At 41.4% G+C, this 13,691-nt stretch overlaps 1 protein-coding gene across 1 annotated transcript in view; it reads left to right on the forward strand.

Annotated features, from left to right (window-relative positions):
- cusr (Copper-only SOD repeat protein) overlaps positions 1-12,311 on the forward strand; it is a 149,124-nt gene extending 136,813 nt beyond the window's left edge. The window contains exon 10 of the mRNA XM_063071251.1: positions 8,002-12,311. Coding sequence (XP_062927321.1) covers positions 8,002-8,105 — 104 coding nt within the window. The 3' untranslated portion in view covers positions 8,106-12,311. The remainder of the gene's footprint in view (positions 1-8,001) is intronic.
- Positions 12,312-13,691: the final 1,380 nt, after the last annotated feature.

Here is a 13,691-nt window from a genome sequence, read left to right on the forward strand (position 1 = left end):
GTTCAAATACCCCAGGCAGTGGAAACAAATCTCCTCATCCAACCTGTAAACCCTCTTAAGTATTTTGCATGATTCAATATCACAAATTGTTCTCCTAAACTTAAGGGAGCATGGTCCAGTCTACTTAGTCTCTCCTTGTAGGATAAATGACGTGGCAGGAATCAATTTGGTGAACCTTCATTACACGCACTCTCATCCTATTCCCACGCTCAGGAGACAAGACTTGTACAGTCTAAACTTTGCACCAAGATGTCTCCAGTAACATACTCAAATCCTCCTGCAATAAAGTTCAAAGTAAATTTATTATCAAAGTACATATATATCACCATCTACAACCCTGAGATTTATTTATTTGTGGGCATTCACAGTAGATACAAAGAAACACAATAGAATCAATGAAAATCTACACATAAAGATGGATAAAAAAACAACCAATATGCAAAAGATGACAAATTGTGATTATACAAAAATAGTAATTAATTACTAAATATTATTGGGAACATGAGTTGTAGAGTCCTTGAAATTGCTGGTTGCTTCCCTAATTGCTTGCTGCTCCTATTAAATGGAAATGGAAGAAGCAAGAAAGTAGCAAATGTAAGCTTTCATGCGCAGAATGCTGAAGGAACTCAGTAGGTCAGGCAGCATCTATGGAAGTGAATAAGGAGTCAACGTTTCAGGCCAAGACCCTTCCTCAGGACTGAACTGGAATGGGGAAGACACCAGAATAAAAAGGTGGGGGAGTGGAAGGAGAACAATCTAGAAGCTGATAAATGAAACCAGGTGGGTGGAAAAGGTAAAAGGCTAGAGAAGAAGGAATATGATAGGAGAGAAGAATGAACCACAGGGGGAAGGGAAGGAGGAGAGGACCCAGGGGGAAGTGATTGTCAAGTGAGAAGAGGGAAAAGGCCAGAATGGGGAATGGAAGAAGAGGGGAGGGGGAGGAAATTTTTTTTACTAGAAGGAGAAATCAATATTAATGTGATCAGGTTGGAGGTTACCCAGATGGAATATAAGGTGTTGCTCCTCCACCCTGAAGGTGGCTTTGCCTTGGCGCAATTTATGACAGAACTCAGCAAATGTAGAGGAGGGTGCATAGGACACAATAGCCAACCCCAGCAAATTCACAGGTCAAGTGTTGCCTCACCTGGAGGGACTGTTTGGGGCCCTGAGTGGAGGTGAAAGAGAAAGTGTACAGGCTGGTGCAGCAATGTGGCTGCTTACAGATGTAAGCTTTGCTTCTTTAAAAGCTGTGATGGAGAAAATAATGGAGAAGGAGAAAATGACAGACATTAAGGAAAGAACTGCATCCGTGAAATCGAAAACAATGCTACCAATAGTAGGAAATAAAGGGAGGGGCAAAATGAAGAGAAAACGTTAGAACCATTATTAATCTTAAGAAAATGGAAACTAACCTGAAAAAGACATGTGTACTTCAGAATAAAGAAGCAACAAAACAGTTAAAAATCAGAACATGATTAGACGGTGGATATGGTTTTAAAATGGGCAAATCAAGTTTGGCATATTTTATTTGTGAAGGTTAACAGGATAAATAAAGGAGAATCAGGGTATATGGTGCAGTTGCTGTTTGAAAGTTCTTTAGGTTTACGAAGTTACTGTACAAGATAAGGACCTGTGATATTAATAATAATATATTGGCATTGCTGGGGGATTGGTTACCTGATTGGAAACAAAGAAGCATTTGTTTTCATGTCAGTAAGCAAAAACCACAGGGATGCCACAGACACCAGTGGCACAGACTCAGCTATTTGCCGTTTACATTCACCTAAGATGATCTGACTAAGTGTATTGTATCCATACTTGCTGACAACATGCAAATATCTGGGAAAATATGTTGTGAGGACACAAATATTTGTAAACCATTAAGTGACAGTGGTTATCGTGAGTGTAAAATTGTAGGTTTTGGTTAGTTGAATGAAAAAAGACAGAATATTAATTAAATGGTGGAGATAAATAAATATTCGTAGAGATCTGGGTTTCTTTGTGAAAGAAACAGAAAAATAATATATGTAACAGATATATCAAGTAACTAGGAAGGCACATGGAATTTGAGCCTTAATTTCAAGGGAGATAGAATTTAAAAGCAGGAAAATCATACTGCAACTTTATAGGATTATGATGAGACCACAGCTAGAGAACGGAAAAAAAGTCATGGTATTTTAAAAAAATTCTAAGGGGGCTTAATAGAGTGGATGCTGAGAGGTGGAGAGGTAGTGATGGTAGGTGCTAGAATCTAGAAAAAGAGGGCATTCTCTCAGTCACTTCACACTGAAACGAGAAGACATTTCTTCACTCAAAATCTTCGGAATTCTCTACCTTCAAATCCTGAAGCACATTCACAGCTGTAAAAGAGACTGTTAGGCTGCATGAGGATCTGGCATCAGCAACCTGATCAGACACTATCCTATTGATTATTAATAGGTAGCATAGGGGCCATGCTGCATACTAATGTAGCAATGTATAATCAATTTACCCACGGGATGAGTGTTATATCTTAGCTCTCCTGTTCATGGAAACTCAGAAGCATCACTAAATCACTTTGGGAATGAGCTTGAGCTTCTCTTAATGCCAATTGGATGGTGATGAATCAACATATAGGAGGGAGATTGAAAATCTGGCTGAGTGGTGCCTTAACCACAAATCAGTGTCAGCAAGCTGATTATTGACCTCAGGAGAAGGAAACCAATAATCCGTGAGCCAGTTCAGATCAGAGGATCAGAGGTGGAGAGGGTCAGCAACTGTAAATTCCTTAGTGTTATTATTTTGGAAGATCTGTCCTGGGCCCAGCAACAATGAAGAAAGCACGGCAGCACCTGTATTTCCTTAGAAGTTTGCGAAGATTCAGCATGACATCTAAAATGTTAGCAAACTTCCGTGGATGAGTAGTGGAGAATATATTGACTGGCTGAATCACAGCCTGGTGTGGAAATGCCGATACCCATGAATGGATAATCATACAAAGGTAGTGGATTCAGCCCAGTACATGACAGGTAAAGCCCTTCCAACCACTGAGCACATCTACATGAAACGCTGTTTGATCGAGGAATGACTGCACGGGCACGTGGATGTCAGCGAGGTAGACTGGTGGGAAGAGTATAAAAGGAGATAATTTTTTCTTTGGCGGATTGATAGAGGAATGACTGCGCAGGCATGTGGATGTCAGCGAGTTAGACCAGCGGGAAGAGTTTAAAAAGGAGACAGCTTTATAGAGCAGGCATTGGAGAAGAGGTAGACAGAGTAGGAGGGCTTTGGCTCAACGGGGCTTTGGCGATAACTGATTGAGGCAAGGTAGATTACCTGTGAAGAATAGAGAAAGGAAGTACGTCTCTGATGCTGGTGTTCTGTACTGGGTGTCAGGTGTGGGAAGTCCGGGAGACTCCCAGACTGCCGGAAGATCACATCTGCGCTAGGTGCATCAAGCTGCAGTTCCTTAGGGATTGGGTTGGGGAAATGGAGCTGCAGCTCGATGACCTTCGTCTGGTCAGGGAGAGTAAGGAGGTGATAGAGAGGAGCTATAGGCAAGTAGTCACACCATAGCCTCGGGAGACATAAGAAGGTAACAGTCAGGAAAGGGAAGGGCAAGGGTCACATACTAGAGTACCTCTGTGGCTGTCCCCCTTAACAATAAGTACTTCTGCTTGAGTACCGTTGGGGGGGGGCGGCCTACCTAGGGTAAGCAACGGTGGCCGCGCCTCTGGCACAGAGTCTGTCCCTGTGGCTCAGAAGGGTAGGGAAAGGAAGAAGGCAGCAGTAATAGGGGGCTGTATAGTTAGGGGGTCAGACAGGTGAATTGTGGATGCAGGAGAAAAACATGGACGGTAGTTTGCATCCCAGGTGACAGGGTCCGGGATGTTTCTGATCACATGCGCACTGTCCTGAAGTGGGAAGGTGAACAGCCAGAGGTCGTGGTACATATTGGTACCAATGAAGTGGGTAGGAAAAGGGAGGAGGTCCTGAAGACAGACTTGAGAGTTAGGAAGGAAGTTGAGAAGCAGGACCTCAAAGGTAGTAATCTCAGAATTACTACCTGTGCCATGTGACGGTGAGTATAGGAATAGAGTGAGGTGGAGGATAAATGCGTAGCTCAGTTATTGGAGCAGGGGGCAGTGATTCAAATTTCTGGATAATTGGGACCTCTTTTGGGGCAGGCGTAATCTGTACAAAAAGGACGGGGTTGCACTTGAATCTGAGGGGGACCAATATCCTGGCAGGGAGGGTTGCTAAGGCTATTGGGGAGAGTTTAAACTAGAATTACTGGGGGATGGGAACCGAACTGAAAAGACAGAGGAAGGGGCTGTTGGCTCACAAATAGAGAAAGCTTGGAGACAGTACAAGAGGGAGGATAGGTCAGGTAATAGAGAAGGGATATTCTCAGACCGATGGTTTGAGATGTGTCTATTTTAATGCAAGAAGCATCATGAGCAAAACTGATGAGCTTAGAGTGTGGATCAGTACTTGGAGCTATGATGTTGTGGCCATTACAGAGACTTGGATGGCTCAGGGACAGGCTTTAGATGTTTCAGAAAGGACAGAGATGGAGGTAAAAGAGGTGGGGGCATGGCACTGCTGATCAGAGATAGTGTCATGGCTGCAGGAAAGGAAGAAGTCATGGAGGGATTGTCTACTGAGTCTCTGCATGGAAGTTAGAAACAGGAAGGGGTCAATAACTCTACTGAGTGATTTTTTTAATATAGATCACCCAATAATAACAGAGACACCGAGGAGCAGATTGGGAGACAGATTCTGGAAAAGTGTAATAATAACAGAGTTGTCGTGGTGGGAGATTTTAATTTCCCAAATATTGATTGGCATCTCCCTAGAGCAAGGGGTTTAGATGGGGTAGAGTTTGTTAGGTGTATTCCAGAAGGTTTCCTGACGCAATATGTAGATAAGCCTACAAGAGGAGAGGCTGTACTTGATCTGATATTGGAAAATGAACCTGGTCAGGTGTCAGGTCTCTCAGGAGGAGAGCATTTTGGAGATAGTGATCACAATTCTATCTCCTTTACCATAGCATTGGAGAGAGATAGGAACAGACAAGTTAGGAAAATGTTTAATTGGAGTAAGAGGAAATATGAAGCTATCAGGCAGGAACTTGGAAGCATAAATTGGGAACAGATGTTCTTGGAAATATACAGCAGAAATGTGGCAAATGTTCAGGGGATATTTGCGTGGCGTACTGCATAGGTACGTTCCAATGAGACAGGGAAAGGATGGTAGGGTACAGGAACCGTGGTGTGCAAAGGCTGTTGAAAATCTAGTCAAGAAGAAAAGAAAAGCTTACCAAAAGTTCAAAAAACTAGGTAATGATAGAGATCTAGAAGATTATAAGGCTAGCAGGAAGGAGCTTAAGAGTGAAATTCGGAGAGCCAGAAGGGGCCATGAGAAGGCCTTGGCGAGCAGGATTAAAGAAAACCCCAAGGCATTCTTACAAGGATGTGAAGAGCAAGAGGATAAGACGTGAGAAAATAGGACCAATCAAGTATGACGGTGGAAAAGTGTGTATAGAACCCGAGGAGATAGCAGAGGTACTTAATGAATACTTTGCTTCAGTATTCGCTACAGAAAAGGATCTTGGCGATTGTAGGGATGACTTACAGTGGATTGAAAAGCTTAAGCATATAGACATTAAGAAAGAGGATGTGCTGGAGTTCTTGGAAAGCATCAAGTTGGTTAGGTCTCTGGGACCGGATGGGAGGTACCCCAGGCTACTGTGGGAGGTAAGTGAGGAGATTGCTGATCCTATGGCAATGATCTTTACATCATCAATGGGGACAAGAAAGGTTCCAGAGGATTGGAGGGTTGCAGATGTTGTTTCCTTATTCAAGAAAGGGATTAGAGCTAGCCCAGGAAATTATAGACCAGTGAGTCTTACATCAATGGTTGGTAAGTTGATAGAGAAGATCCTGAGAGGCAAGATTTATGAACATTTGGAAAGGCATAATATGATTTGGAATAGTCAGCATGGCTTTGTCAAAGGCAGGTCGTGCCTTACGAGACTGATTGAATTTTTTGAGGATGTGATTAAACACATTGATGAAAGTAGAGCAGTAGATGTATGGATGTATAGAGCAGTAGATGTATGGATTTCAGCAAGGCATTTGATAAGGTACCCCATGCAAAGCTTATTGAGAAAGTAAGGAGGCATAGGATCAAAGGGGACCTTGCTTTGTGGATCCAGAACTGGTTTGTTTACATAAGGCTGAAAGTGGTTGTAGGTGGGTCATATTCTGCATGGAGGTCGGTGATCAGTGGTGTGCCTCAGGGATCTGTTCTGGGACCCCTTCTCTTTGTGATTTTTATCAATGACCTAGATGAGGAAGTGGAAGGATGGGTTAGTAAATTTGCTGATGACACAAAGTTTGGAGGTGTTGTGGATAGTGTGGAGGTTACAGCAGGACATCAATAGGATGCAAAACTGGGCTGAGAAGCAGCAGATGGAGTTCAACCCAGATAAGTGTGAGGTGGTTCATTTTGGTAGGTCAAATATGATGGCAGAATATAGTATTAATGGTAAGACTCTTGCGAGTGTGGAGGATCAGAGGGATCTTGGGGTCTGAGTGCATAGGACACTCAAAGCTGCTGCACAGGTTGACTGTGTGGTTAAGAAGGCATACGGTGCATTGGTCTTCATCAACCGTGGGATTGAGTTTAAGAATGGAGAGAAAATTTTACAGCTATTTAGACCCCACTTGGAGTACTGCACTCAGTTCTGGTCACCACACTACAGGAAGGATGTGGAAACTATTGAAAGAGTGCAGAGGATATTTGCAAGGATGTTGCCTGGATTGGGGACCATGCCCTATGAGAATAGGTTGAGTGAACTCTGCCTTTTCTCCTTGGAGCGGCAGAGGATGAGAGGTGACCTGATAGGGGTATACAAGTTGATGAGAGGCATTGATCATGTGGATAGTCAGGGGCTCTTTCCCAGGGCTGAAATGGCTAGCATGAGAGGCCACAGTTTTAAGGTACTTGGAAGTGGGTACAGAGAAGATGTTGGGGTAAGTTTTTTACACAGAGATTGGTGAATGTGTGGAATGGACTGCTGGCAACAGTGGTGGAGGCAGATATGATAGGGTCTTTTAAGAGACTCCTGGATAGGTACATGGAGCTCAGGAACGTAGAGGGCTATGGGTAACCCTAGGTAATTTCTAAAGGAAGTACATGTTTGGCACAGCTTTGTGGTCCGAAGGGCCTGTATTGTGCTGTAGGTTTTCTATGTTTCTAGAACAGAATCCATCATCAGTGACTCCCACCACCCAGGCTATGCTCTCCTCTGGCTGCTGCCATCAGGACGATGGCACAGGAGCCTCAGGACTCACACCACCAGGTTCAGGAACAGTTATTACCCCTCAACCATCAGGCTCTTGAACCAAAAGGAATAACTTCATTCAATTTCACTTGCCCCATCACTTGTTCCCATAACCAATGGACTCACTTTCAAGAACTCTTCATCTCATATTTTCAATATTTACCGCTTATTTATTATTATTATTTCTTTGTTTTTGTATTGCACAGTTTTGCACTCTGGTTGAACGCTCAAGGTGATCAGTCTTTCATTGATTCTATTATGTTATTATTCTATAGATTTATTCAGTATGCCCACAATCTTAGGCTTGTATATGGTGACATATATGTACCTCGATAATAAATTTACTTTGAATTTTGACTTGGAACTAAATAGCCATTTAGAAATCTGTTTATTCATTGCCTGCTTTCAAGTGGTAACATGTTCTAAGTTCCTGTCATACAGCCAAGTTCACACAAGTTCTGCCAACATGGTGGACATGCTAAATTGATGCCAGCATGTGTGCTAACACTTGTAGGCTGTCCCCCATATATACCTGTACCTAGGTTGTGTTGTTTGTTCAGTGTATGTTTCAATGTACATGTGATAAATAAATTGAATCTGAATCCATTAATTTTCTCTAATACTGCTGATAACTCAAAGGAATAATTGTAATCTCTGTTTTTTTTTAACAGATTCTAGTGGTTCAACTCCAAGCCCGTTCCTGAATGCCAGGCAGTTTGTATTCTGGATACTGACTCTGATGTTGCAGTTCATTCTCTACTCTGTATTTGAATAGATACATTGCAAATAAAGTCAGCCATTTGCTTCAGAATCTCCAACTGGACCAAAAGAAAATTGTGTAGTACGATTAAATAAATCCAGGGGTTTTACTTTTCTGATTTCCTTAGATGGCACCAGATGGTCCATTCTTAGATTTGCACTTTATTTTTCTATGAATCAATACATATTGCCTTAAAATTAGGATCTTTCAAATGATAACATATGAATACTTCCTGCTATTTAAAAGAAGTAGGATAATGGTCCCATTAAAACAAGAAAGGAGTACGATGAGGTAGAATTTTGTTCTGGGTCACATGTGCCAAACACACAGCACAGCTGCAACTGAGAGTTTGGATGCCATTTCTGTTCCATTAAGTGAGTAAAACTAAACTTCTACAGTGAAGCACAAAATACAGTTGCTACTCTAGTTTAGCCTGTGTGGCCAAGGTCAAATTTCTATACTGAGTCACTCATGGGATGGCACTGTAGCACGGTAGTTAGCACAACGTTTTACAGTACAGGCAACTCAGGTTCAATTCAATAAGGAATTTATATGTTCTCCCCATGAACGCGTGTGTTTCCCCGGGTGCTCCGGTTTCCTCCTCAGTCCAAAGATGTTCTGGTTGGTAAGTTAATTGGTCATTGTAAATTATCTCGTGATAAGGATAGAGCTAAATCAGGGGATTGCTGGGCAGTGCTGCTCAAAGGGGTAGAAGAGCTGTATCTCAATACATAAAAAAAAATAGGGACTTGTACATTAATGTTCCAAAAAATAATGAACTCAAAGGTATGTATTTTGGTAAATATTATGCAAAAATCATCACCATAACATTCTTACTGAGATTGCTTGTTGGATAATAGAAATGACAGTATTCAGTCCTTTCCACCCTGCTGGTATTAAGGAGGGCCTGCAGTAACCTGCTCTAGTTTTTCCTGTCCTTATCTTCCTTTGTGTCTATTTGCCCTTATTTTGTTGTCTCCATTTCTGCTTCAACAACTACCTATGACAAAGCATGCCAGCATTGGAAATCTGACTTGGGTTCATACTTTTAATTAATATACTTATTTGATTCAGCCATTGCACTTGCCACCTGAAAATCATGACCCTTGCTCACAATCCAACTCCCCCACTGATGCCTGACTTGTGCAGGCCCGACACAGCAGCCAGCTGTTGCGCTAGTACACCCACAAAGCCTCTCATCAACCCATTTACATACAGGCATAGCTTGTGAAGGAAAGACTCTGTGAGCTATTGAAATTGTTGGCAATGAGCACTCATGTTATACATTCTAAGAAAGCAACACACAAAATGCAGGAGGAACTCAGCAGGGCAGGCAGCATATAAGGAAAAGAGTAAACAGTCCAAGTTTCAGGCCAACACCCTTCACCAGTCCTGATGAAGGGTCTTGGCCCGAGACACTGATGTTTACTCTTTTCCATAGATGCTGCCTGGCCTGCTGAGATCCTCCAGCATTTTGTGTGTGTTGCTTGGATTTCCAGCATCTGCAGATTCTCCCATGTTTGTAATACTGAGAAGTCAGTATGTCCTAATTTATCAATTCTCTACTTACAACAGAGCTGTAACTTGCATAACACTTGGATCTTTGAGAAATCTCTATGTCCAAATGACTAATTTACTAGACGATTTAGTTCCTGTGCTCACCACTTCTTGACTTCCTGGAGTATTCTGGGACAATTCGACTTTACGCCTGAAAGTGTCCACATGCTCTTCAGTTAATCAATCACTCCCAGCACATCCCTTTCAAGTTACTTTCAGTTTTGAATGGCCTTCATCTTTATTCCATCATGATTATGATTTTATTTTTGAAATTTTTAAAAGTACATTTTATTTATACTGATCGCTCTATTTCAATAACTCTATTAATCTCTCTTTGTCAAGACCAACATTATCTTTATCTGGAAATATTTAGCAGTTAATCACCAAGAGTGCTGTCAGGAAATCTGTTTATCTCCCAGGACACCACTGCTTTCACACGCCTATCCTGTTCATGCCAAATTTTGTACCAGTAAACAAAAATATTTCCCGGGGTAACTTGTATCAGAAATAGGTCAAGCCTAGAGTGACCACAAGCCATGAAAGAATTGGGTATATTAGGAGGCAGCCATCGATCCCAGGGGATCATGGGTTTGTGCCTCTGGTGGATTGTGTCCTCTCTAGGCCACAAACCTGGGTGGGAAGAACCGGCTGTTTCCCATGCAGTGGGTTCCCCCTCTCCACATCACTGATGTAGTCCAAGGGAAGGGCAAGCACTGATACAGCTTGGCACCAGTGTCGTCTGAGACGTTGCCAGAGTGAAGTTGTAAACAACATCAAACTGCCTTAGGGATCCCGCCTCCAGATTTCTTCCTTGGGGTTTACTCCTGAAGTTTTTCCCATGGGTGTGTATGGCTTAAAATCAGAGGTTTAAAATCAGAGTTTTTTTCTCCTAGGAGGGTTGCAGTCTAAGGCTGACGAGCCCCATCTGCTCAAAGCAACTGGTTTTGATATGCCAGTATCCAGCTTTGCCCCTTCTCTTGTCAGTAGAAACAGTTCCGCCGGGCCTAGTAGCTGAGCCACACATAAAGGCCAAGCGTTGGTCGGGTGTCAGAGGCTGTTAGAGACGCATGCCATTTGGAGCACTTTATAGGTAGTGAGTGGGAGCTTATTCCCACTACCACTCCCAGCTATGACAACCTTAGGGACCAATTGGATATAACACCTGATAAGTTCAAGTTACTCTGATAGATTTCTGTGTATATTTACCAAACTACCTTCGAGTTCATTGTAGATTGATCATTATTGTCTTAATATATTCCCTCTAATTAAATTTGTCACAAACATAAACACATGCTATGGTTGATAATTGATACAGTGCTATCCAATGCGACTTAGTTGGTCATCAGATTGTGTGTGTACAGTCTTGGAGTTTTGTTTAGTGTAGATTAAAATATTACAGTTTTCATTCTTAGGAATTTAAAGCTGACAATTAGCCAGTTTGAATTAGTTTATCTATGTGTTGGTATGACTCTTTCCAAAGAGATACTGGAATATAATCTGTATTGTGATTATCTTCGTATTGGGTTATTTAGATGTCAAATAGCAAATCAATAGTTCGGGAACTTGGGAAGTAAATTCCATGAGTGGGTTAAAAGAAACAGAATTAAATGTGGGGATTTGACTAAATGAAGATTGATTTAAACTGTAATCCAATTGATGGAACTGTACACCTACTAAATGTCTTGTTTTATTCTTATTTTTATTGAAATTGAAGGAAATTGTGGGATGGGGCAGTGTGAAGGTAACTGGCACCATTAGTTTACCATCCAAGACTTGAAGTTGTAAAATACAATCAAAGAAAAGACAACAAATTTATAATTAGAACAGTAAAATGAAAAGTACTGAAAAAAGCTCTTTTAAACAGTTCTGTTTACATTAATTTTGGGTTGCTTTGTATCTTAAATGTTTTGCTTGTTTAAATGCTGCCTGTTTTGCATTATAGAAGTGGTAAGTGCTTTTAAAGTAATGGACAAGGAGAAAATTAATTTATCCTGATATCACGTATGTGAAAACAGTCGCCTGAATGACAGTTTTGGTGTATGTTTTTCCTTTTTGAGCAGTTCTAAAAATCTTTAAATGTACTTTTTGTACCTGTTTTGATTTTTCAACTTTGATCAAGAAATGTATTACCAAAATCACGATAAAACTCATGATTACCCTTCCCGTTCTGTTTTTATCCTGGCTTAATCCATTGTCTCCTTCAAGGGACATCAGCAACTTTATCAATGTGACTAGTCTTCACTCTTGATAGACGCTAAGGTAAACAAGTGGTTATGGACAAACATTTAACATCCCTAGAATTCTATTCTTACTCAGGCAGAATACAGGACAGATTAAAAAAATAAGGTATACGGATTTATTTCATCTCTGTAACCCAGGAGACAGAGGTCATAGAGTAGGATCCAAACAACTATGATCTAATTACTGTTCAATCTGTCCTATGTGACTTAGCAATGTGCCAGGCCATAATTAAACCAATTAAACAATGAGAAAGATTGTCTGTCTTTTTTTTTAACTTTGTTGTTCCTTGCTTACCAAATCGGAGGCTGTGTCTTCTGAGGTGTGTAACCTAGAACAGTACAGCACAGGAACTTGCCATTTGGCCCACAATATTGAGCCGAACCAGCTAAAAAGCAAATCAAGGACACCAAACACTAATCCTGCCTACCATTGCAATGTCCATATCCTTCCATCTTTCTCACAACCATGCGCCTATCTAAACATCTCTTAAAAATCTCTAATGTATTTGTCCCTATCACCATACCAGGCAGTGCATTCCAGTCATCCACCACTCTCTGAGTGAAAAAACTTACCCCTCACATCCCCTTTGAACATAATTCCTCTCACTTTCAATGCTGTAAGACATTTCAACCCTGGGAAACAGACACTCCCTACCTATGCCTCTTATAATCTTATAAACCTCTATCAGATCTCAACTTAGCCTGTGCAACTCCAAATAAAACAACCCAAGTTTATCTAGCACCTCATGATAGCACAGGCCCTCTAAACCAGGCAGCATCCTGGTAAACCTTTTCTGCATCCTCTCCAAAGCCTCAACATCCTTCCTATAGTGGGGCAGTCAGAACTGTACGCAATACTCCAGATGTGGCCTAAACTGAGTTTTATAAAGTTGCAACATAACCTCTTGACATGCCAAAGCTTTTTCACCATCTGAAGGTGAGTCCAGAACATGGATATAGTGGTACTGCTGCACAGCTTTACAGTGGGATTCGATTTCCACTGTTCTGTATGAAGATTGTATGTCCTCCCTATGACTGCCTGGGTTTCCTCCCACATTCCAAAGACATTAAAGTTAGGGTCAGTGAATTATGGGCATGCTATGTTGGCACTTGTGGGCAGCCCAGCACAATCCCCACTGATCTGATTTAATGCAAACAACACATTTCACTGTTGGTTTGACATACATATGACAAGAATGCTAATCTTTTATCTTTTTCTAAATAGAATGTACTGTATGCCTCGAACAGCAGCCTCAGTGATGCCCAGGATGCTCAACATCTTTAACATCATGCATCTTCACTGATTGGCATTCCATCCACCATCCCAAATATTCACTTCCTTTTAACACAATGTACACTGTCTATTACATATGCTGCAGTTATTCACCAAGATCTCCTGACTGGCAGCATTCCTGGTTGCAACACCTCAGCTGACAAAGGCAGTGAGACACTCTGTACACTCATTTCTTCAAGTTAAACACTGTACTGATTTGAAATAGATCGCCTTTTCCTGCATTGTCTCAAATTCCAATTACATTCAGTGCAAGACCTGGCGCTATTCAAAATGCAGCTCATTTTCTTAATGACTTGGTCAAATAATGCTAGCTTTGAAGGTGAAACTCACATTCCAATGAAATGCCACAACCAATTATTGACTTTTCAATAAAATCATAAGACATAAGTGCAGAAGTAGGCCACTTGGCCCGTCCTAAGTCTACTCTGCCATTCTATAATGACTTCCAGTGAAATGTGGTGCACTCAAACTATAGGGTCAACCAAAGGTGTTATTGTCCTTGTTAAACTT

This window comes from Mobula hypostoma, chromosome 19 (assembly GCF_963921235.1).
Source record: "Mobula hypostoma chromosome 19, sMobHyp1.1, whole genome shotgun sequence".
Taxonomy (NCBI): domain Eukaryota; kingdom Metazoa; phylum Chordata; class Chondrichthyes; order Myliobatiformes; family Myliobatidae; genus Mobula; species Mobula hypostoma.